At 41.6% G+C, this 23,860-nt stretch overlaps 1 protein-coding gene across 1 annotated transcript in view; it reads left to right on the forward strand.

The window, feature by feature from the left end:
• Positions 1-23,860, forward strand: part of LOC149201411 (uncharacterized) — a 408,568-nt gene that overhangs the window by 294,219 nt on the left and 90,489 nt on the right. The window contains exons 4-6 of the mRNA XM_089402942.1: positions 607-734; positions 915-1,073; positions 1,176-1,358. Of these exons, the coding sequence (XP_089259068.1) occupies positions 607-734; positions 915-1,073; positions 1,176-1,358 (470 nt within the window). The remainder of the gene's footprint in view (positions 1-606; positions 735-914; positions 1,074-1,175; positions 1,359-23,860) is intronic.

Genomic DNA, 23,860 nt, shown 5'->3' on the forward strand with positions numbered 1-23,860 from the left:
TACAAGATCCCATCCTAGTGACATACACATCAACCCACTAAGTCATTACAAAAAATCAAGAACAATGTCATGAAACCTCTATCTCCCACCAACACATCATCTAACTCCTTGGGGGGCTAGAACCATCATCCATATCCAAGATAAGCATATCAACCATACCATTTTTAGATAGCATGCTCCACAACCATTAAATCTGCAACCAAGGGGTGATCAACAAGGCAAGCACATGTAAGAAGACCACCCAGTAACAAGCACAATTTCCAATTGAGGAGAAGTGATACCCTCCCAAGCCAAAGACTTCTAAGGAACCAGCAGCACATTTCCATGAATGTGATGAAAATAATAATGTGGAACCTCATACAATATGAGGTGTAATACCAAGATTGTATTAGATACTTCTGATGCTCTAACCAGGTTCACTGCCTCATGGCTAGCTGAACTTATGGTTTATCATTTAGGTACTATTATTATATTTATAGAGTTCATTAACTAGATTTTATTAAAACTTTTTAGTTTAGTTTTAACTTCTGATATCATTATTATAGAAGATTATAGGTTACATTTAACGTATATTGCTTATCTGGAGGCTTCTGTTTGCTATTTCAGATTTAAATAAACTTGGAGGTCTCACTGCTGTTGTTGGAGAGCTCTATAGAATAGAGGAAGAGTTACGTACAACCGCTGCATGGGTTCTTGGGAAAGCAAGTCAAAATAATCCAGTTGTTCAGAAACAGGTGTTGGAGATTTTGTTCTATCAAATATTATTCAGCAAATCATCTACGAAATTTATGCAGTTTGTTTTTTCTAATGCCCCTTGACTGTGTGACAAAATGCTATGAGTAAGCTTATTTAGATTGCGTACAGCATATCTATTTTACTGTTAAACTTTCATTTTACACTTTAAATGAATGCAGATTCTTGAACTAGGCGTTTTACCTAAATTAATGAGGATGGTAAAATCCATCTGCTCTGAGGAGGCAGTTAAGGCTTTATATGCAGTTTCTGCTGTGATCAGGAATAATCTCGATGGGCAGGCAGTGTTTAACATAGAAGGCGGAGCTTTGATGCTACAAGTATTATGCAAACCGATCTTTGTTCTCAGCTAAATGTTTAGACAAAAATGCAGGTGAAAATTTTATCAGATGGTGACATGAGTTTTGTCTCCTGTTTTATAGGATATAATGAGTAATTCAAGCAGCGACATCCGGTTGCATAAAAAATCTCTGTTTTTGGTGGCTGATTTGATTGACCAAGCTATGGAAACTATCAGTCCGTCTCCCCCTTTTCAAGCTGATAAAGAATTATTGAAGTCTGTGGTAGATCTCCTATCAGTGCCTGATCTGGATATGCAAGAAAAGGTGTTTCTCCTTCCCCTTTTCTTTTTGCCTATTTCAGTTTGCTTTTTCTAATATTCAACCTCTGATCAGATGATTTTGAGGTGGAAATGAGGGCATATGTTTCACTTTCATTCATTCTCTCTTCAAAAACATTGCACAATGTCTACTGAATGTTAATGATGATTTTAATATTTGACATATTAGCTACTAGGATGAACTTCAAAAATGATTTCGGAGGTCAGTTTGTAATCTAGAATTTATAGATAAGGTGTGCACACCCATTCCTGGGTTGCACATGTTATCACTCAAAATCATCCGCTAGGAAAGGGAGTCATCAAAATGATCAGCTGGGGAAGGTGTTTGTCACCAACACAATCCCTCTCTTTTCTAGATTAGAGTGTTTTCTGACCTACGGGGGGAGTGCTTGTAACATGGGGATACTCTCCCTCAGGTGAGGGGTGTGCCGCTTGTTGTCGCCTAAGATGTACACCTAGACATGGGAGAAGTTTCCAACCCCAAAAGGTATAGTCTTTATGGTGCAATGCTCAGAGTAGGGGCTGTCACCTATTCCCTTGTCACTCTATTTAAGCTCTCTCCTAGGCAAGCTATGGGGGTTAGTCCCTAAAGGATGGAAAACGTGTTGAAACACCAAGTCTAGGAGATCTAAGGCAAAACGATTACTTGTCTTGATAACTTGGATTAGGATTGATTGGCAAGTATAATTATTATTATTGAACAATGTCAATGTTAAAGAGAGATTCAATTAGATCAATATGACACTTAGTGAGATAAAAATGAAATATCAGTGCCTTAATAACAATGCTCAAATATGGATATAACACTTACACAATAAGGAAATGAAACCTCAAGTCACAAGATAGGATATGCTGCAAGATAAGGTTAGTACAAGAGATCAAAGATTATATGCAATTAAAAATAATGAGCAATAAGACTTGAGAGAACTTGCAAGAAAACTTGTATTTCAAGTAACGATAGTATTCAAGAGACAATAAGCTTGAAATTAACAAGTATAACAATGTGAAACTTGCAAGTATTAGAATGAGCTCACATTTCGAATTACAATAGTCAATTGAGATGCAAGGTGATGATGCTAGATGAGTGAATACAAGATTTGCCCTATGTGAGATGAAAGATCTTGGTTAATTTTAATTATATGCCTAAGCTATGGTGAAGCCTTCTCTTCAATTATCAAAGCTTGTCTTAGAACAAGTTTGTTGGGAGAAGTGTTGGGGAAGGAGGCTAAGGCGTCATTAATGATACCTACATAGGGCTTCTAGCAACCCAAGTGACTCCATTCTTGTTGAGAAATCTAGGGGTAGCAGATTGGATGATTTCTCTTACTTTGATAACTACTTGTGATGTATTTTTACTTTAACTTGATTAGTTTCTTCTTCAATCTGATTATTATTGTGTTTGTATCATCAAACAACTACCAAAACAACAAAGAACAATGAGACAAGAGGAAAACCTGCAAGAACTCTTCTCTTCTTATGGAACTTAAATTGATGAATTCCAAGACCTATGACCCTTGACTAAAAACCCCTCCAAGACATAGTCAAACCTTTCCACTTGTCAAGTCAAACCAAGTCAATCTTGCCTTGATATTGCTGCATTTTCTTCTTTGATCTCAACTTCGGACCTGCAATCTTATACTGCATTCAACCTATAGTTTTCAGACCCTGCTGCAGAAACCCTAGGTGGCACGTGTGAGAGAATTATGGTGATTTTGGCCTCCTCTCTCCTTCGCTTGAGATGACTTTTTTCCTTATCAATTTGACTTGCAAGGGAGACTTCCTTTTGACCCAAAACTCAACTGTCTTTGACAACTGCAATTCGAACTTGCTGCACCTTAATGTGCCATAGTTCTCCTTTGCACGTGTGAGAATGATAGCTCAAAAATAGATCCCAAAAACTGAATTCTTCTTTGTTAGAATCTCCTTCTTTGTTGATTTAGGTCTCCTTTTTGCTTGATTGAACTTGTTGTGAACTACTTGGATGGTCTTTGCAAATGAGGTCGAGTCCTCTATATATAGGCTTCTTGTCACATCTTGTAGGCTAACTTGTCACTTGATAAGGCCAACTTGTTACTTGCATATTGACAAGGTCTACGAGGGTTTTTTACTCTATTTTTTACTCAAATAAATTTTCCTTTATAATATTTAACATGCCAATGGCTCAATTGACTTGTAGACTAAATGACAAGCCCTAGAAGCACTTAATGGGTGCTTGACCTAGAAATAAATTTCCCCTGAGCATGAAACCCATGCCTCAAGAATAACAATAATAAATTTATCTTTCCTTTTGCATAAAATCATGATTACATATGCCTTTATGAAGACTGAACCTAGTTACATATTTCAACTCTCCCTCTTTACTAGGGAGGTATTCATAACCCATACGAGATGATTGGACATTCTCAAACTGAATAATTATCATAAGAAGAGTCGGATTGGTAAGCCATCTCATAAGCTACTTCCTTAGCTTATGCCAGCGCATCTCATCATACCAACCAACATTGTCACATTGCAAGGCCTTGACTAACAACTGTATCTCTCCACAAGATTAGAGCATAATGTTGGCGAGACCAATGACTGACAAGCACCATCATCATTGTCTCTCAAGGCCCATACCGCACCTGGGTGTTCACAGGGTATGTCTTTTTAGGATAATTCCTATCTTGGAATAACACATACTCAAGGAATTTCCTCTTTGACTACTCTTATCTTGGATGCCCTACCTCATCCTCAAAGAGTATTGGAATCAGTCTCAGATGCTTACCCAATCCTCCATTCTTTCTTCACAATATGAAGACAAGAATGATGTGTCTATCTCTCCCTCTCAACTAGGGAAGATATACTCATTCCTATAAAGGAATATACCCAAGCTCCCTCTCATCCAGGGACTTGTCCAAGCTCCCTCTTAACTAGGGACCTGTTATCAACAACAACTATCTGCTCTTTGGTGGAGATCATGATACCTTCAACTGCTCGTAGGGCTGCTCCTTTCAGTGTCATGAATTTCATCTTCATCATTCTAGAGCCTTCATCTTCTATTTTTTTCTTTGTAGGGTATCGACCATCCGTCAATTTCCTTCACCAACCCATAGGGTTGAACCATTAGTCATGTCATCTTTCTCTTCATTGAAGAGCGATCTTCTAGTTCACATCTGGATTTTCTTCATTCAACTATCTTTTCCCAGTCATATTATTTTTAGGATCTTCCATCCATTCTTGGTTGTAGGTGACATCTACAAGTCTCTTTCGGTAGCCATGTTTCAACCCAACCAGATGTTGTTCAAAAATCAAAATGAACATCAAATCAAAGTTACCTTTTATGATGGCTTTTCATCATGACATCTGCTTGCTTGCAACATCAACATCCTGCATATTCATAAACACATCTCCAAGATAGTCAATGCCACGGGTCTCCTTTTACAGACTTCATAAGAGTCTTCATACCTTCTCTGTGGAGATGTCATAGCCAATTCTTTTAGTCATAGGATTTTGATCACTTATCTTATGTGACTATAGTTGCATCTTTCATGAATTCTTCTTCCTTTCTTCACATATTGCTTCCCAGGAACTTCTATACATAGTTCCTTCATCTTTGTTAACCACCTCATATTGCATATGAGGACATATTATGTTGATTACATCTTATCAATATGTGAACTAGTGAAACACATATGTTGTAATGTTCCAAAAAGGAAATAACAATGCTAAACAAGAAAAATACACATACAACACAAAAATTCAGACAACAATTAAACACCCATAAAATTGCATCAAAAAGTGCGTTGCTAAGCCATTTTATTACTAAATCATGAAGTACAACAGATGCCTAGAAACTATGCACCTGGGCTTGCCTTAGGCAAGCTAGCTAAAGCCTAAGCCCAAGTGGTGAATATGAGATCTCCTCCAAGGTGCTAGCTTGTTTTCCTTGGCTCTGCGTTGAAAACTTAGAAAGTGTGCTATTGGCTATATAGAATGGTTGCTAGGGCCTCCTTCGGTGTTTAGAAAATTCTAGGAATTTTACCCCAGGCTCTTCACCAAAAACCCACAAAAACCCACAAAGGAATTGACCAAATGTTGACCTCGGAATTTCGGCCCAAATTTCCTTTAGCTCCTCTAGTTGCGGCTGAATTGGGACCCTTGTTTGACCCCTAAAATCTGCCCAGAAAATTCTACCAAATTATTTCAGAGGTCCTTGTCAAAAACCCAGAAAGGGTTTGTCCTAGTTTTGACGCTCCAAAATTGTTGATTTGGGGTAGTATCGGATGTCCTCTAGCCACGAAATTTGGTGGAGAGGTTGGGGCACATGAGATATTCAATATCCAGAAAGCGTTTGGGAAGATTTTAAACAGTTTAGGAGATATTATATTTTAATTAATATTTTTAATGGAGTCCCTAGGTCTAAACTTAGGGAAAATAAAATATTAATGTGTATTAATATGAAACTATGTTAGAATGGCCCAAAAGACATGGATCAAGCCAGATCTAATCTTAGCCGTTGATTAGGAACTTAGTCTCGGCCATTGATATGTCAACAAGAAAAGTATAAGAGGAGGCTTGAGGGTCACTTGGAGAGTACACCAGAGTGATCAGTGATTCTATTCTCTAGAACGGGGTTTGCTAAGAGAGATAGAATTAGTGATTGGGAGTTGCAACTGAGGGGCATTGAGTATAGAGAGATAGAGAGGCAGAGATAGTGCCAGGAGAGCAGCGCAGTAGCCAGGGAGAGTGATGCAGAGCTAGCCAAGGCTCATGCAGGGCTACACAGAGGCAGCCGAGAGCTGCGCAGAGCCTCAGCGAGGGTAGCGTTGCTGATGTAGAAGGCTAGAAGGCTGATGCAGGGCCTCTTAAGGCTGACGCAGACCCATCTGGGGTGACGCAGGGCCTCTTAAGGCTGACGTAGACCCATCTGGGGTGACGCAGGGCCAGCGCTAGGCAGAGAGGGGCTGACGTAGTCAAGAGAGAGGTTGATGCTGGGGTTTCTGGGGTGGATTGGTGCTGAGTAGCTGCTAGAAGGATTATCCGGGGTTTCATCCAGGAAATTTGTCAGAAATTGAGAGGTATTACTGCCAAGGAAATTATCTGTTGGGTAGGCTAGTTTTGACACCCAGATTGTACTCTGATAGCCCTCATATAGCTACACCAGTTTCCCCACATTGGGTTTTTCCGGGGACATTTGTCCAAAAATAATGGTGTCATATGGTGTGATTGTATCTGTTTCCTTTAGTTGCTGATCTGTAATATGTTGAGCATGCACTAGTGTTTATTTTCAGTATTTACATTGTAAATAATTTGTTAAGTAAAATAACAAGTAGGTAGGAATAAATCAGATAAAGTACATGGAGGGTTTCTAGCTAAGTAGACTTAGAAACTTCAACAAAATTGGCCCCAATTGCTTGGCCCCCCATCTGGAAGCAGAAGATGTAAGATGCAATAGATTCTGTGTTTGCTGCTCCTCCAAAATGCTGGAAAATTCCCCAAAATAGTTGCAAACTCCAAGCAAGGGCTCTCCCATACTCCTCAAATCTTAGGGCAAAACTCCCTTCACTCCTCAACTCCCAAGTGTGTCTCCTTTAAGCACTGCACAATCCCTGTGCTGCTGCTAGTTTCTCCTCCCCACAAAATCACACTCCCACTGCTGAAACAATCGAAACTGGATGGAACTCCCTCCTTGGGCTAGCACTTGAAGTACACCAAAGCAAGGGTTGAGATCTCTGCTCGGAGACACTTGTGTGCTAAATAGCACTGTAGACTTGGCTTCAACTCAAGCGTGCTATGTCAAAGACACAATTTCTGAATAGATGAATGAATACCACTATAATATTCCTCTCAGCGTGCTCTGATATTCCTCTTAATCTCAAGCGTATTGTGATACCATTGTAATATTCCTAATGAGAAATATACAATGATAAACAAAGCAAACATAGCAAAAACCATAGAAAATTACTCAAACCATCAGAACACTATTTTAAAGCCAAAAACTACGTCGCTGAGCCATTTCATTAATAAATCACGAAGTACAATAAATGCCTAGAAAGTATGCACCTGGGCTTGCCCAAGGCAAGCTAGCTAAGCCCAAGTGGTGAATATGAGATCTCCTCCAAGAGTGCTAGCTAGTTCGCCTTGGCTCTGCGCTGAAGTGCCCAGAAAGTGTATTGTTGGCTATGTAGAATGGTTGCTAAAAATAAAAAAGTCAAGTGGAAAAGTCAAGTTGCCCTCAAGTCGGCCTAAAGGAGGGACAAACCTCTATATATAGAGGCTATCCACTCCAATGATAAGACACAATCACCTCTGAAATCAACGAAGTAAGTATGCAAGTAAAGGGTAACAAAAGGACAAGAAAAGAGTCTCCAAGGACTGTTAGCTCTGCTATACAACGAGGATTTTCTATGATCAGAGACAGGCTTGGTCTGCTTGGTTGGCCCATAAATGGATCCAAGACACTCCCAAAGTCCGCAAATCTGCTTAAAATCATGCCAAGGGATCCATTCATGCTGTTGAAATCTCCCATTTTTGTCAAAGGTCATCCACCGATCAAAATAGTTGCAGCCGGAAAGCCCTCAGAAGGGTGGCAACACACTATCGGGAGGCTTAAACACTTCAAAAGCTACAAAGAAAAAATCCTTTACACAGGCGTAAACCCAACAATGCACAGTCACCGTCCGATCTAGCCGATCAATGGCCCAGATCTAATCGGCGGATCGCAGATCGGGAAGACCAGGGGGCAGGGCCTTTACATATAGCGATATGCGATTGCGATCAAATCGCATCACTGTATCGCATCGGCGAAGGTAAGCTAGCAGGGTAAACGTGGACCAAGTGGGACTGCGATTTGCGATCAACGATGAGGGATCGTTATCAGAGGTAATCGGCTCCAAAGGGTCAGAGGGCCCACTTCTCATCGCAGGATCGCAAATCGGTGTATCGCAGCAGCGCTTCACCAAGGGTCGGGGCCTTTCGCACATAAGTATTTGCGATGCGATAACCGGACCTGACGGTTATAGAACACTCTATTGCATATTATTTCAGGTCCGTGCTAAGGCTGTTTTCAGTGGTTTTTGGTGCATTTTCGTTGCATGAGTGAAATACAAAGGGAAACTGGGTTTGCGATATGCGATAAGACACGGACCCAAAAGGGTCCGGGAAGCAATATTTTATTAAGCTTGAGGTCCGCAAGGGCCGCTTTTTCCCGTTTTTTAATGTTTTTCCCACATGGCGAAATCCACGGAAAATACACAACAGCGGGCTTTGTGTGATTGGCGATGACAGTGATGGGCGGGATTTAGCAATAGTGCAGCATTTTCGTTGTTTATGACCCGAACAGCCACAACAACAGAAAAACATTCATGGCTATCATTTGAAAGGGACCGATGCAGGGATTTCATAGGCACGATAGCCACTCCATTGCAGGTTCAAGCGGCAAGCCATCCTTAGAGGAGTCTTGCAGTCATGTTACATACCAGAAGAAGGATTCGACAGAGAGACAGCGGTTGGAAAACAGAGCCCGGAAAGGGAAGGAGAAGGGCCACTGCACGCTGCAACCCAAATCAAACGAAATCATGGAGCATTAACAGTCCTGCCAGCGCAGCAGTCATCCTAACAAACATGATGGGGCATCTTTGGCACGAGAGAGCTCCCAGGCATCACAACAGGCTGCCCAAAATATCTGAATATGGTTATTCCTCTGTCAGAAGAGGAAAACCTCCGAGCCATGCCTGCCTATTGAGGGAATCAAACAGTTAAGGGACATATCAGACAAGTTTAAGACTCCGAGCCTTCTAGAGAGCTGAGGAGCATTGCAAAGGTCCTATAAAAGATAGAAAACTACATGTAACAAGGATTCAACTTCTAGAGACTAATGAGACTTTGAATCTCAAGCTTCTCATCTTCATTCATTAGTAATACAAGCTCCTTTTGCTGTTATATGTTCAAATGTCCATTTTCTCTTTTGTTCTAAGCTTGCACTTGAACAGGTTGTTCATGTTTCTCTGTGTTTAAGGCCAGATAACTGTCATCTTATCTCTGCTTTGATATATTAGATTTGCAAGCTTCTTTGCTGCCTGTAGCTAGCCATTCATATGTGTTCATGTATGCAATCTGCTGGTATTGTCAGTGTTCTCCATCTATCCATTAAATTTACAAAATATTGAGCATTTATAGTCTGAAGCCTTGTGTTATTAGGGGTGTTCATGCATGTCTTGAGTAAAAACATAGTTGAAATGGTTATCTGGCTTGATCCAAACCATCATTTATTCCAATAGTTCAGAGAACAATATTGAAGATTACATGTTACCGGGCATCTCCGATTTACAACCTAGGAGAGTTTCCTGGAGTGCTAACAAGGACAACGAAGGAGGAGGAAGAAACACAGAGCCTTAGAGGTCTGTTCTAGGGCTTATTATAGTCACACGTGCGAAGGAAAAAGCCTCTTCCTGTGGTCATTACAACACTACTATCACAGTCACATAATTTTGTTGGTTGGGAAATCAATGTAGGCCTATAAGGCTTCTCACTCAAGTGAAAAAGGAGCTCTCTCAAGCGAAGAAGGAAGAGGTCAATATCACAAGGAATCCCCTCACACGTGCGAAGAAATAGGGCTGCACTACTGCCATAACAAGTTTGCAAGTACATCCCAAGAAAGAGCTCGGTTGGGCAAGAGAGAAAAGTCTCTTCTTATGTAAAAGAGTTCGCTAAGGATCAAGGAGAAATATCTCTTCTAGAGCTAGCATAACAAGGACTATCACCAGTTTTCGGAAGAAGAACAAAGTGTCAAAAGGAGTACGAAGTGCTGAAAGAAGGAAGGACTTGGCTTGTGCATGGAGATATTATTGTCAAGGGTCTAGGGTTTGCCATTGATCAATAGAAGCTTCAATAAGAGAAATGTACGAAAGGGGTTTTCTCTTTAAGAGAGAGGTTTTTCCTTGGCAGAGAGCCAATATCTTGTGTTCTTGTGTTTTGGTAGCAGTTTGATGAAGTAAACACTCATACACTAATAATAAGAATAAGATCAAGCTAACAAGAAAAATTACTTCACAAATTGTTATCAAGTCTAGAAAGAATCCTATCTTATCTAATTGCCCTAGATTCTTCAACATGGTATTGGAGCTAAGGTGACACGTCAAGGAAATGGCATCTCAAGAACACTCATAAGGTGACACATCAAGGAAGGACATCTCAAGAACATCTACAAGGTTGAAGCATCAAGACAAGAAGTCTCAAATACATGAAGGACAAGAAGGTCTACCATCTACTATCCATCAAGGAAGACTACAAAGCAAGAAGAGAAGCCTTTCATATAAAGGAACCTACAGGAAGATCCAATCAACGGAAAAATCACTACAAGGCACCTACACCATCTTCAAGGGAAAAATCACTACAAGTCAAGTCCTTCTCTCCAAGAAAATCTCATCATCAAGCAAGTGTATTTGAAGGAAGCAATTTGAAGATCATCAAGATCCAAGAAGGCAAGCCATCTAGTCTTCAAAAGGAAAGCAAGACTACTACATCACAAACTCTATCAAGTATATACATGTCCCCTCCTGAACATACCTCAATGATTTTTTGCAAGGAATGCAACAAATTGGTTGGGACCACTAACTTCGTTGCATGGAAGAAGCAGACTGATTTACTTCTCAAGGAGAATGAACTTCTAGATCTCATCAAAGAGAATATCACCATCCCTGCTAAGGAACAAACTCAAGCCTTAGCAAAGTACAATAAGGATGAGACAAGAGCTCAAAGGATTCTAATAGAATCTATCAAGGACTCTCTCATTCCTTATGTCTCCAAATTTGAAGCATGAAAAGAAATCTATGATAAACCAATAGAGCTATCCTTGGTAGGCACAGTTGGAGAAGTGATATCTCTATGTAATGATTTGTACAAGATGAAGATATCAAAGGAAGGAATAACTCCCTACTGCATGAAGATCTATGAGATGAGAGATCACCTTAAGAACTAGGAGAAGTCATGTTTGACAAAGAAATGACAACTGTAGTACTCAGTGCTCTACCTGAGGATTGGGGCAACTTCACATCAAGCATATATGCCAAGAAGGAAGCTACCCCACTAAGTGAACTTTGGTCTCTATGCAAAATTGAGGAGACTAGACTCAAAGCCAAGGATGATGTGGGATCAAAAGAGTAAGCATTTTCTACCATGGCCAAGAGAAAGGGAAAATTTGGCAAATTTGGTCCACGAAGAACAAGAAATAGAGATATGTCCAAAGTCCAATGCTTTCGCTGTCAAGAATATGGACGCTACAAAAGGGACTGCCCCAAGCTTAAGAAGGAGAAGAACAAGATAAAAAGAGAAGAAGCTCACATAACTCAAGAAGTGAAAGAAGAAGACACGAAGCAAAAGAAGGAAGATCCTCCAGATCTCTACTATGACTAAGTCAACTTCTTTACACAAGTCTTCTTTCAAAGTTTTGAGTAGTATAGGAGCATATAGAAATAGGATAGAATGCATGGTTTAAAGATATCTTCTAGAATATAGGAGCATGATGTAGATATAGCTCAAGATATTCATGTAGAAGGAATATACCTATTAAAGGACCTCATCCACGATAAAAGAAAAATGATCATGACTAAATCTTAGAAAGCCTCCATCATAAAAAAGAAGAAGCATTTGCAGGATAAGGGTCTTCAAGATCCTCTGACAGGATCTTCAAAACAAGGTTCATAGATAAGAGCAGATGTCGCAATAGGAGTTCCATTCATGGGATTCAAAGAAAGGATGATATGCAAGCAAGAAAAGATGAAGCAAGAAAGGCAATACCAATCAAGAAGGACCAACAAAATAAAGCTGAAATGATCAAAAGCAGAATCAAGATGAAGTATGTATGCATCAAAGTTTAGTCATGTCATCATATGTATTATTGAGTCATGGGAATAGTTCTAAAACATGATCAAGTATAAAAGGATCTCTTTCACCAATGACATGCTCGAAAGCATGTACTACAATCCAATGAAGGTCAACATGAAGATGTGCCCTCATAAGGAGCATGAGGTTGTTGACTAGACATACATGAAGAAACAAATGAAGAAAGAGATCAAACATGTAAGAACACCATGGTCACGAAGAATCATTATCTGACAATATCCATTAAAGATATCTCCCGAAAGAAGGCATGAAAACTCTGACAAAGAAAAAGATCAAAGGACCCTTGACACCCATGAAGGCCTTGGAGATATTAAGATGCAGATAATTGATTCAAGTCTACAAAGATGTCATGATGGAAATTCATCCAACAAAACACTATTTGATGTGGAAGTAATATTAGGATGAAGTCATGAAGGGCTACTAGATCGAAATATGGGAACAAGTAAGTACAACTAAGCATCCATATGATAAATATTCACAAGTATAGTCAAATGCTAAAGGAGTAGGCAGATGACGAAAGATCCTGACATACACCAAGAAGGCCACATTCCACGAAGGAAGAAATGACATGACAATTTAGGAAGGAAAGTGATCGATGGCCGGTGCCCTACCTGTGAAAATTCTTAGATCTAACAATCTCTAGAATCCTACTGCAACCAGCGGAATCTACTTCACCTAGTTCGTAAATTACATTACAAACTTATTTCAGATTTCTTCTTGAAACATTGAAGTAAATTACTGAAGCAACCTACACCAAATTAAATATGATTCTGAAACATAAAAATTGAGCAAGGAGATACAAATACATAGGACATCGCTATTTTTGGACAAATGTCCCGGAAAAACCCAATGTAGGAAAACCGGTGCGACAGCTCTTGAGGGTTTATTATTATTAAGCAATAGCAAATTTTGAATACATTGTTGAATACCTCAAAGGGTTATTTTGTTACAGAGAGAAATAGTGGCAGAAGCTTAGTGAGACTACCTCACACAATCACTGAGAAAAAGTCCTGACTGCTGGATGAGATGCCCTTGGCAGGCCCTGCACTATCTTTGTGCTGCCTCTACGTTGTCTCAACGTCAACGCTCTCAGGCATAGCGTCACCCAATTGGGGAATCGATCATTAGCCCAGAGTCACTGCTCTCAGCCTCCCAGTCTCACACCCTGGTTTCTGGCTGCTAAAACTGACTCTCTGCTCTGATTTTCGACTTTCTCTCTCTCCCTCTGTGTTGTTTCTGTGTGGCCCTTCTGGCCCTGCATCAAGGCTACTGGATCATTCTCTGCCTCTCTTTGTTGATGATTGTCCGATTGAGAAGCTCTCTCTCCAGAAGCTGCTATCCCTGCCCCTCAACTGCAAGAAATCTCCTCAATCTATTTTTCCTCTTAAGAAATTCTCACTTCAGAAAATCGTTTTCTTGATCTCTCTTCGTGTATTTTCCAAATGATCCTCAAGCTCCTTATATATTCCTGTTGGACAATCAACGACCTAGATTAACTCCTAATCAAAGGCTCAGATCATTTTGACTTGATCTCCATTTTTATCTAGAAAATTCACCCACAATTAGATTAATACCCATTAATATTTTAGCTTTCCTAAGTTTAGACTTAGGAACCCCATTAAAAATATTAGTTTTTTTAATATAATCATCTTTGGGTGGAATTTCCCAAAAGGGTTTTTGGGTTCTTTGGAATGCATGTGCTGAAGCCTTCCTGCAAAATTTGAGGCCTAGAGCACATCCGATGCTACCCCAAATCAACACTCCCTCTTAGCGAGGAATGTGCTCTAGCAATATACATTGTTGCATACTGCTCTGACTTTGAAGCATCGTCCTCTGCATTGCTGATGTCTGACATGCTGTCCACCAACTACTGCACTGCTGCTGCAGCGGTACTGCTGCCATTGATACTGCCACTGCAATGCTACATTTGTACTACAACTCCCACTCCTATGTTGCATCTGCTATGTTGCTAGCATTGCCACTGCTAACATTGCATCTGTACTGCAACTCAATTGCTGAGAGAAGCAACTGAAAACACCCAAATTGGACAAGTATCTAGTGGATACACCTCGGTGTCGAAAGCATGAATGTTGCTAGTCCCACGCTCTCTTCTGAAGCCACTGCGTTGCTGAAGCTCTGCACTGTGCCTCCTTGCATTGCTGCCTCTTTGCTTTGCACTGCTCAAGTTTCGACGCTGCTAACTACTGCATTTGTCGCTCCAACACACCATGGCACTGACTGAAAACTCCTCCATCCCGCTACTACTGATCATAGGCTCTTGTAGCAGGGTGATGATCCAAGAGGTGGGTTCCTCAAGGAACCTGTCCATCCGTAGCTCTATCGAACTATAGCTCGAAATCAGCCCACCTCCCTCCTGGAGGTATCTTGGCTGTCATGGTGAACTCCTCCTCTTGTTCAATCTTTGCGGCTACAACCTTAGGATCATGCTCCTCATCCTTGTCCTTTTTCTTCAAGGGACAGTGGGATGCATAGTGTCCCATCTCACCACATCTGAAACACTTTATGTTGGAGATGTCTTTCTTTCGTCTTTGTTGCCCCTGCTCCCCCTTTGATGCAAGGGTTGCATTCTCCTCCTCTTCCTTGGGCTTCGACCCATTACTACTACTGCTTCCCTGAAGTTTGACCTTGACTAGGTCTCTCCTCATCTCTTCTTGTTTGAGAGCTGCCCACATCTCATCCCAATTAGGCAATGCTGCTCTGCCCAGGATACTCTGGACAAAGACTTCCCATTCATCTGAGACTAAATTTAGGGCCAATCTCACTAACTTTGAATCCCGAGGTGTGTGCCCTGCAGCCAACAACTCATCATAGGTCTCCTTCAACTTCGTGAGGAATGGATCCACATGTTCTCCCTTCTGCATCTGCGCAGATCTCAACTTCCATTCCAAGTACATCTTCTGTTGCTCGGAAGATCCCTGATACAATGTGGCCAAACCATCCCAATTCTCCTTTGCAGTTGGTTTGCTAGCAACGTGGCACACTACATGATCCTTGACTCCATCTTGGATCATCCTCTTGGCCTTTGCCACTCAGCCTTGTACTTCTTTAGCGGATCTGCATCTGCAAGTTCATCTACCACATTATCAACATACGTCTTGAGGGCATGCTCATCTAGAAGGAAAGACATTTTAGCCTTCTAGACGATGTAGTTGGAAGCTCCGTGCAACCTGTCCTGATCCCTCAAGCCATTGGTTGCCATATCCTTTGAGCCTGTTGAACAACTCCCTCTTTCTCTCTACTGCATAGCTTCTAAGCTGCCTTATGCACTTCCTGATGGAGCTAGTAAGTTTGTTGCTCCTTTGTTGCCCAACAAATGAGGAATACTGATTTCCTCGGCAAGAAATCACTGAGGAAGTATTCCCTCACTATGCGTTTTGCTTCCTTCATCCAATGGCTTTTCTGCCCAGCACTCAGCTTGCAGAAAACTGTGTCCCTCAAGCTCTGTGGTGATATTCTGTGTGGTTCCCTCTACCTTGGAAAATTCTTGATCCGACAGTCTTACCTCTCTGTCAGCTCACTCAGAGAGAGACACCCACGAAAATATAGCCCTCCTGGCTAGAACTGCGCAATCCCTCAGGGGATTCAAACTGCTTCTTGCTGCAACAAGTTGGCCCTTGCTTTAGTGCTAGATCTGCACTTCCTGTTTCACATCAACAGCTCTGATACCATGTGAAAATTCCTAGATCTAACAATCTCTAGAATCCTACTGCAACTCGCTGAATCTACTTCACCTAGACCATAAATTACATTACAAACTTATTTCATATTTCTTCTTGAAACATTGAAGTAAATTACTGAAGCAACCTACACCGAATCAAATATGATTCTCATAGAAACTGAGCAAGGAGATACAAACACATAGGACACCGTTATTTTTGGACAAATGTCCCCGGAAAAACCCAATGTGGGAAAACCGGTGCAGCAGCTCTGAGGGTTTATTATTATTAAGTAGTAGCAAATTCTGAATACATCGTTGAATATCTCACAGGGTTATCTAGCTACAAAGAGAAATACTGGTAGAATCTTAGTGAGATTACCTCACACAATCACTGAAAAAAAGTCCTGGTTGTTTCGGCTGCTGGATGAGGTGCCCCTGGTAGGCCCTGTGCTACCTCTATGCTATCGCAGCGTCAACCCTCTCAGGCACAACGTCAACCAACTGGGGAATCGATCAGTAGCCCAGAGTCACTACTCTTAGCCTCTCAGTCTCACACCCCAACTTTCGGCTGCTGAAACTGACTTTGCTCTGATTTTTGACTTTCTCTCTCTCTCCCTCTATGTTGTTTCTGCGTGGCCCTTTTGGCCCCATGTCAAGGCTACTGGATCACGCTGCTTCTCTTTGCTAATGATTCTCCAGATGAGAATCTCTCTCTCTAGAAGCTGCTATCCCTGCCCCTCAACTGCAAGAAATCTCTTGAATCAAATTTTTCTCTTGAGAACTTCTCACTTCAGAAAATCGATTTCTTGATCTCTCTCGGCATATTTTCCAAATGACCCCTTCTTATATTTTCCTGTTGGACAACCAACGACCTAGATTAACTCCTAATCAAAGGCTCAGATCATTTTGACTCGATCTTTGTCTTTATCTAGAAGATTCACACACAATTAGATTAATACCCATTAATATTTTAATTTTCCTAAGTTTAGACTTAGGAACCCATTAAAAATATTAATTATTTTTATATAATTGTCTCTAGGTGAAATTTCCCAAAATGATTTCTAGGTTCTTTGGAATGCATGTGCCCAAGCCTCCCTACAAAATTTGAGGCCTAGAGCACATCCAATGCTACCCCAAATTAGGACTACCAAGAAGAATTTCAAACAAACACTTCATGACATCAAAGGAAGAAGGAGATCCAACAACTGAAGGATCCACGAAGAAGAAGTTGCTAATGTACGAACAAGTCCCTAGCTAAGAGGGAGTTTCTAACAAGTTCCTAATTACAAAGGAGCTTGGTCAAGTTTCTGGTTAGAGGAAACTTGGGCATATCTTCCCTAATTAAGAGGAAGAGATAGACAAAACATTCTTGTCTTCACTTTGGAAGAAAGAATGGAGGATTGGGTGATCATCTGGCATCCGATGCTCTTTGAGGATGTGTAGGGCATCCAAGGTAAGAGTAGGCAAGAGGATTGATATTATTTGAGGGTTGGGAACCCAAGACAAGAATAGTCATAGAAGGTCATACTCAGCGAACACCTAGGTGGGTATGTACCTTGAGAGACAGTGATAAAGGTGTCTATAAATCATTGTTCTCGCCAACATTGTGCTCTGATCTTATGAGAGGTAGAGCTGTTAGTCAAGGCCTTGCTATAAACAATGTTGGTTACTATGATGCTATAACAGATGGATTGCCAATCTGGTTTCTCTTATGTGAATTCTTCAAGATTGAAAAATAGCCAAACACCTTGTAATGATTTATGAATACCTCCCTAGTTAAGAGGGAGTGTTGAAGAAAGTGTAACTAGGTTCGGTCTTCATAAATGTAATTTTGATATTTGTATTTATAAAAGAAAAGAAATATTATTTTTATTATTTATATCAATGAGTTTCTTGCTCATTAAATAGGTCTATTGTTGATTTGTGGTAGCATCAGAGGTGTTCTAGCCATGAAAATTGGTGGAGAGGCTAAAGCACATGAGATATCCAAAACCCAAAAATCGTCTGGAGAAATTCTACCCAGATGAGGAGATATTAAAATAATTAATATTATAATGGGATCCTAAGTATAAACTTAGGAAAATTAAAATATTAATGTGTATTAATATAATTTTGGGTTAGAAGGTTCCAAGAGATGAGGATCAAGCCAAATCTAATCTTAGCCGTTGATTAGGGACTTAATCTCGGTCGTTGAAGACTCAACAAGAAAAATATAAGAGGAGGCTTGAGGGTCAGTTGAAGATACACCAAATTGATCAGTCAATTCGGTTTTCTGGAGTGGGGTCGCTGAGAAAATCGAACCAGTGATTTGTTCCAAGGAGGGGCAGTGATACAGAAGGCTGAGAATACATAGAAGAGAGGCAGAGATAGTGTCAGAGAGACAGTGCAGACCCTGGGAAGGTTGACACAGAGGCAGCTAGGACTAACGCAGACGCTGAGGAGGCCAGCGTGGGTGATGCAGAGGGCTAAAGGGTTGACGTAGAGAGCTAAGTGGCTGACGCAGAGGCAGTAGTAGTTGTGCAAAGGCTAGTAGAGTTGACGTAGGGCCAAGAGGCAGCATTGGAGACTTTCATGGGGTAGACTGGAGCTGAGAGGGTGACGCAGTCCCTGGAGAGTGATGTAGAGCAGTGGAGAAGCTTGGAGTAGCTTTCGCTGTCCAGCTAAGGAGCTGCCGTAGTTGTTGTGGGATCGGCCATTCGGTGGCTAATCAGCTACGATATCTGTCTCCGAGGAGAGGTACTTCTGCCAAGGAAATTCTCTAAAGAGTGAGCCATTTCTGGCACCCTAGTTGTATTAAGAAACTACATAATAATGAAATCCTCGTATTTGCTGCACTGGTTTTCCCGCCTTGGGTTTTTTCGGGGATGATTGTTCAAAAATAACGGCGTCCCTTGTGTGATTGTCTCAGTTATTTCAGTTGCTGATTTGTATGTGTTGAGGCTGCATTTGTGTTTATTTTGGTATTTATATGTATAAATAACCTGTTAATGGAAAGAACAAGTAGGAGATAATAAACCAGATAATGTAGTAGGGATTTTTGACGTGTTAGACTTAGAAAATTTCAACATGGTATCAGAGGATTGCAAACCACTGGAGAATTGAAGGCACCGGCAGTAATTTGCAGCAGTAGTAGCGGTCTCGAGAGACAACGTTGTTCCATAGCAGAAGCAACTAGAGAGGAATTGACGCAGAGCCTAAGTCATCATTTCGAGCCAGGAGGAGGGTCAGTGCAGAGACATAGAGAGGTAGATTAGACCTACGCAGTGCCCGACCATCTTTCTCAGGCAAGAAGGATTGATGCTGTGGCCAGATAGTGCAGATTCAGTCGTTGTTGGGATTGCACAGAGCCTGAAAGGCTCAGTTTCTTCGGTTTTTGGGGCTTGGGGAGCTGTGGGCAGATTGTGATTTGAGGAGCTGGTGGGATGTTGTTTCTATCGAAGCAGAACAGTGTCTAAGGAGATAGAACCAAGGTAGAGGGAGTTGCTACCTTGACGGATTTCTAGCGAAGAAATCCAAATCTGAGTTGTAGTTGCAAGGAGGATTGGAGAGGAGCGGTTCGACAACTGGCCAGAGGATTTCCAGGAGGGAAATCAGGACTTAGAGGGAGATTTCCAGAAGGGAAGTCGAGACTTAGAGGGAGTCCAGAAGAGGAGCTAAAATGGTAGTGAACAGACTGAGGGATCAGGACAGGTTGGACAGGGCTTCCAACTTTGTCATCTGGAAGGCTAGGATCCTGGTAGTCCTGGATCGACATCGCATCAAGGACTTTGCCTTGAGAATTGTGGCTATCCTAGTTGACCCAGCTGAGAATGAGAAGTATGAGGATGCAATGGTGAGTGCGAAGTGCATGATCCTAAATGGGGTCAAAGATCATGTCATACCACATATTACTGAGAAGAACACAACAAATGAGATGTGGGACACCTTGATCACCTTATACTAGGGCTCTTCTGTGCAGCAGGAGATGCTATTGGAGAATCAACTGCGGTCGTATTAGATGCAGAAGGGAGAGCAGATAGATCCATTCCTTCTCAGGTTGCAAGAGATTCGGGACCAGCTTACTTCCGTGGGGTCTACATCGGATCCAGAATTTATGGTTAGGACTGCCCTGAATGCAGTCTCCAAGGAGTGGGAGACATTTGTCCAAAGTATTTTTGGCAGGGCTACTCTTCCCGATTGGGACGAGATGTGGGCATTTCTTCGCCAGGAAGAAATCAGGAGGATGACTAAGGCAGGGAGTAGTGGCAAGGGAGGTCGAATCAAGAAAGAGGAGGAGGAGGATCCAGCTCTAGCATCCGCGGGACAACAAGGGAAAAGGAAGAAGAAAGACATCTCCAAGGTGAAGTGCTTCCATTGTGGGGAGCTAGGACATTATGCATCCCAATGTCCCAGGAAGAAAAACAAGAGAGAGGTTTCTGATTCAAAGGCAACTCCAGCTAAGGCGGAGAAAGAGGTCGAGACTGATGACGATTGTGCCATGAGTGCTCATGCACCTCTAGAGAAGAGGTGGGGAAACATCGAGCTATAGTCAGGAGGACTATATACTAGGGGCAGGATCCTTGAGGTGCTCAAACTCTTGGATCATATCCAACTATGAGAGCCCTTAACAACAGTAGCAAGATGACAGGGGTTGGGTGGAGCAAAGTGTAGTGGAGAAACAAGGCAGTGCTTGGGTGCAAAAATCTGAGGCAGCGCAATGGAGGTTGCAGCAGTGCGAGAGGCACAAAGGTGTATGCGATAACGTAGTGGCAACAAAGGGAGCACAGGATAGCAGTAGAGGCAGCTTCAGTTTCACGAGGCTTCCAAACTGACTGGGATGTCAGTATTTGGGAGAAGTTAGTTACCTACTTCTCAGTAACTGAGTTGCAGTGCAGCGGTTAGCAGTGGAGTGCTAGGGGTAGCATAGGCAACATGTTGAGAGGGAGCTATAGTATAGATGTAACAGTGGTAGTGGCAGTGTCATGGGCAACAGTATAGGGAGCAACAGTGCAAGGGGATGTGAGGCAATAGGCCAAGCATTAGCACAGGTACTGATGCGGAGGATTAGTGTGATGTTTCCATGGTGAACCATTATTAGAGCACATTCCTCGCTAAGAGGGAGTGTTGCTTTGTGGTAGCATTGGATGTGCTCTAGCCATGAAAATTGGTGGAGAGGCTAAAGCACATGAGATTTCAAAAACCCAGAAATCATTTGGAGAAATTCTACTTGGATGAGGAGATATTAAAATAATTAATATTTTTAATGGGGTCCTAAGTATAAACTTAGGAAAATTAAAATATTAATGTGTATTAATATAATTTTGGGTTAGAAGGTTCCAAGAGACGAAGATCAAGCCAAATCTAATCTTAGCCATTAAGTAGGGACTTAATCTCGACTGTTGAAGACTCAACAGGAAAAGTATAAGAGGAGGCTTGAGGGTCAGTTGGAGATAGTCAAATTGATTAGTCAGTTTGATTTTCTGGAGCGAGATTGCTGAGAGAATCGAACTAGTGATCTGTTCCAGCGAGGGGCTGTTCGGCAGAAGGCCGAGAATACATAGTAGAGAGGCATAGATAGTTCTAGAGAGACAACACAAAGCTTGGGAAGTTTGATGCAGAGGCAGCTAGGACTAACGCAGAGGCTGAGGCCAGCGTTTGTGACGCAGAGGGTTGACGTAGAGAGCCAAGTGGCTAACGTAGAGGCAGCAGTAGCTGCATAGAGGCTAGCAGAGCTGACGCAGGGCCAAGAGGCAACGTTGGAGACTTTCGTGGGGAAGACTGGAGCTGAGAGGCTGACACAGAGCAGTGGAGAAGCTTGGAGCAGCTTTTGCTGTCCGGCTAAGGAACGGCCGTAGTTGCTGTGGGATCGATCATCCAATATCTAATCAGCCAGGATATTTGTCTTCGAGGAGAGATATTTCTGCCAAGAAAATTCTTTGAAGGGTGAGCCATTTCTGGCACCCTAGTTGTATTCAGAAACTGCATAATAATAAAACATTCATATCTATTGCACCAGTTTTCCCGTATTGGGTTTTTCCGGGGATGATTGTTCAAAAGTAACGGTGTCCCTTGTGTGATTGTCTCAGTTATTTCAGTTGCCGATCTGTATATGTGTTGAGGTTTCATTTGTGTTTATTTCCATATTTATATTTATAAATAACTTGTTAATGGAAAGAACAAGTAGGAGATAATAAAACAAATAATGCAGTAGGGATTTCTGACATGTTAGACTTAGAAATTTCAACATCTAGCACATGTCAAAGTGCTATAGGTAAGTCAAAGAGTCAAAATAAATGTTTAAAACCCTTAAGGGCATGTTACACCATGTATATATTTGTATTAGAGTAAGAAGAATACCTCCAAGCAAAGTCACAAGTCCTCTCCATGCAACAACATCACCAAAGAAACTAATCTGAAGTGGAAAAGTCAAGTCGGCCTCAAGCCTTCAAGTCGGCCTCAAGTTGGCCGAAAGGAGGGACAAACCTCTATATATAGAGGTTGCCCACTCCTCCAACGATAAGACACAATCACCTCTGAAATCAATGAAGTAAGGAGGCAAGTAAAGGGTAACAAAAGGACGAGAAAAGAGTCTCCAAGGACAACGAAGGAGGAGGAAGAAACACCAAGCCTTAGTGGTCTATTCTAGGGCTTATTACAGTCACACTTACGAAGGAAAGAGCCTCTTCCTGCGGTCATTACATCACTACTATCACAGTCACATAATTTCATTGGTTGGGCAATCGGAGTAGGCCTATAAGGCCTCTCAATCAAGCGAAGAAGGAGCTCTCTCAAGCAAAGAAGGAAGAGGTCAATATCACAAGGAATCCCCTCACACGTGCAAATAAATAGGGTTGCACTACTGTCATAACAAGTCTGCAACTACATCTCAAGAAAGAGCTTAGTTGGGCAAGAGAGAAAGTTCTCCTCTTATGTGAAAGAGTTCACTAAGGATCAAGGAGAAATATCTCTTCTAGAGCTAGCATAACAAGGGCTATCACCAGTTGCCGGAAGAAGAACAAAGTGTCAAAAGGAGGACGAAGTGCCGGAAGAAGGAAGGACTTGACTTGTGCTTGGAGGATATTCTTGACAAGGGTCTAGGGTTTGGCATTGATCAATAGAAGCTTCAATAAGAGAAATTTACGAAAGGGTTTTCGTCTCTAAGAGAGTGGTTTTGCCAGGGCAGAGAGCCAATATCTTGTGTTCTTGTTTCTTGTGTTTTGGTAGCAATTTGATGAAGTAACACTCATACACTAATAATAAGAAGATCATGCTAACAAGAAAAATTACTTCACAAATTGCTATCAAGTCTAGAAGAATCCTATCTTATCTAATTGCCCTAGAATCTTCAACACTCTCCACCAAAAACCCAAGAAAACCTAGAAAGGGTTTGGCCTATCTCCAAGCCAAAGTCGAATCGACAAAATGGTGCAAATTCCCCAACTAACTATTAATTCAACCTGTTATTAGAATTAGGATTTTAGGCCCGAATATCTCCAGAAAAATTCTATAAAATTAGTTAGAGGCTCCTCTCAATAAACCCACAAAAACCTAGAAATGGTTTGGTCGGATTTTGACTTTTCAAAATTGACCCCCAAAAACCTTGCGCCCTTCATAATTGCTGAAACACACTTACTGTCAATACTCTAGCAAAATCCTCCCCAAACACCCTGGAAAGGTAGCAATCACCTCCACCAATACTTCCCTTATTTCTCCTGGCAAGGAACAACTCCAATGGTTGAGTCTCCACCACCCACGTGTGCCTAATCTCTACCCTCTGCACTGGCCCTAGGAACTGCGAAATCCTCACTGAAGAAATCTATCACCTTCAGCCCAAAAACTCACCCAAGTGAGTAGCAAATCACCAAAGCTTCTCTCCCGTAATTTCTCTCGACAATAGCACCTCTGAAGAATGCAAAGGACCTCAACTCTATTTCCCCACTGCGTCGTCC

This window comes from Pinus tabuliformis, chromosome 2_1 (assembly GCF_031772625.1).
Source record: "Pinus tabuliformis cultivar Carrire ecotype Pingquan chromosome 2_1, CPIR1, whole genome shotgun sequence".
NCBI classification, from domain to species: Eukaryota; Viridiplantae; Streptophyta; class Pinopsida; order Pinales; family Pinaceae; genus Pinus; species Pinus tabuliformis.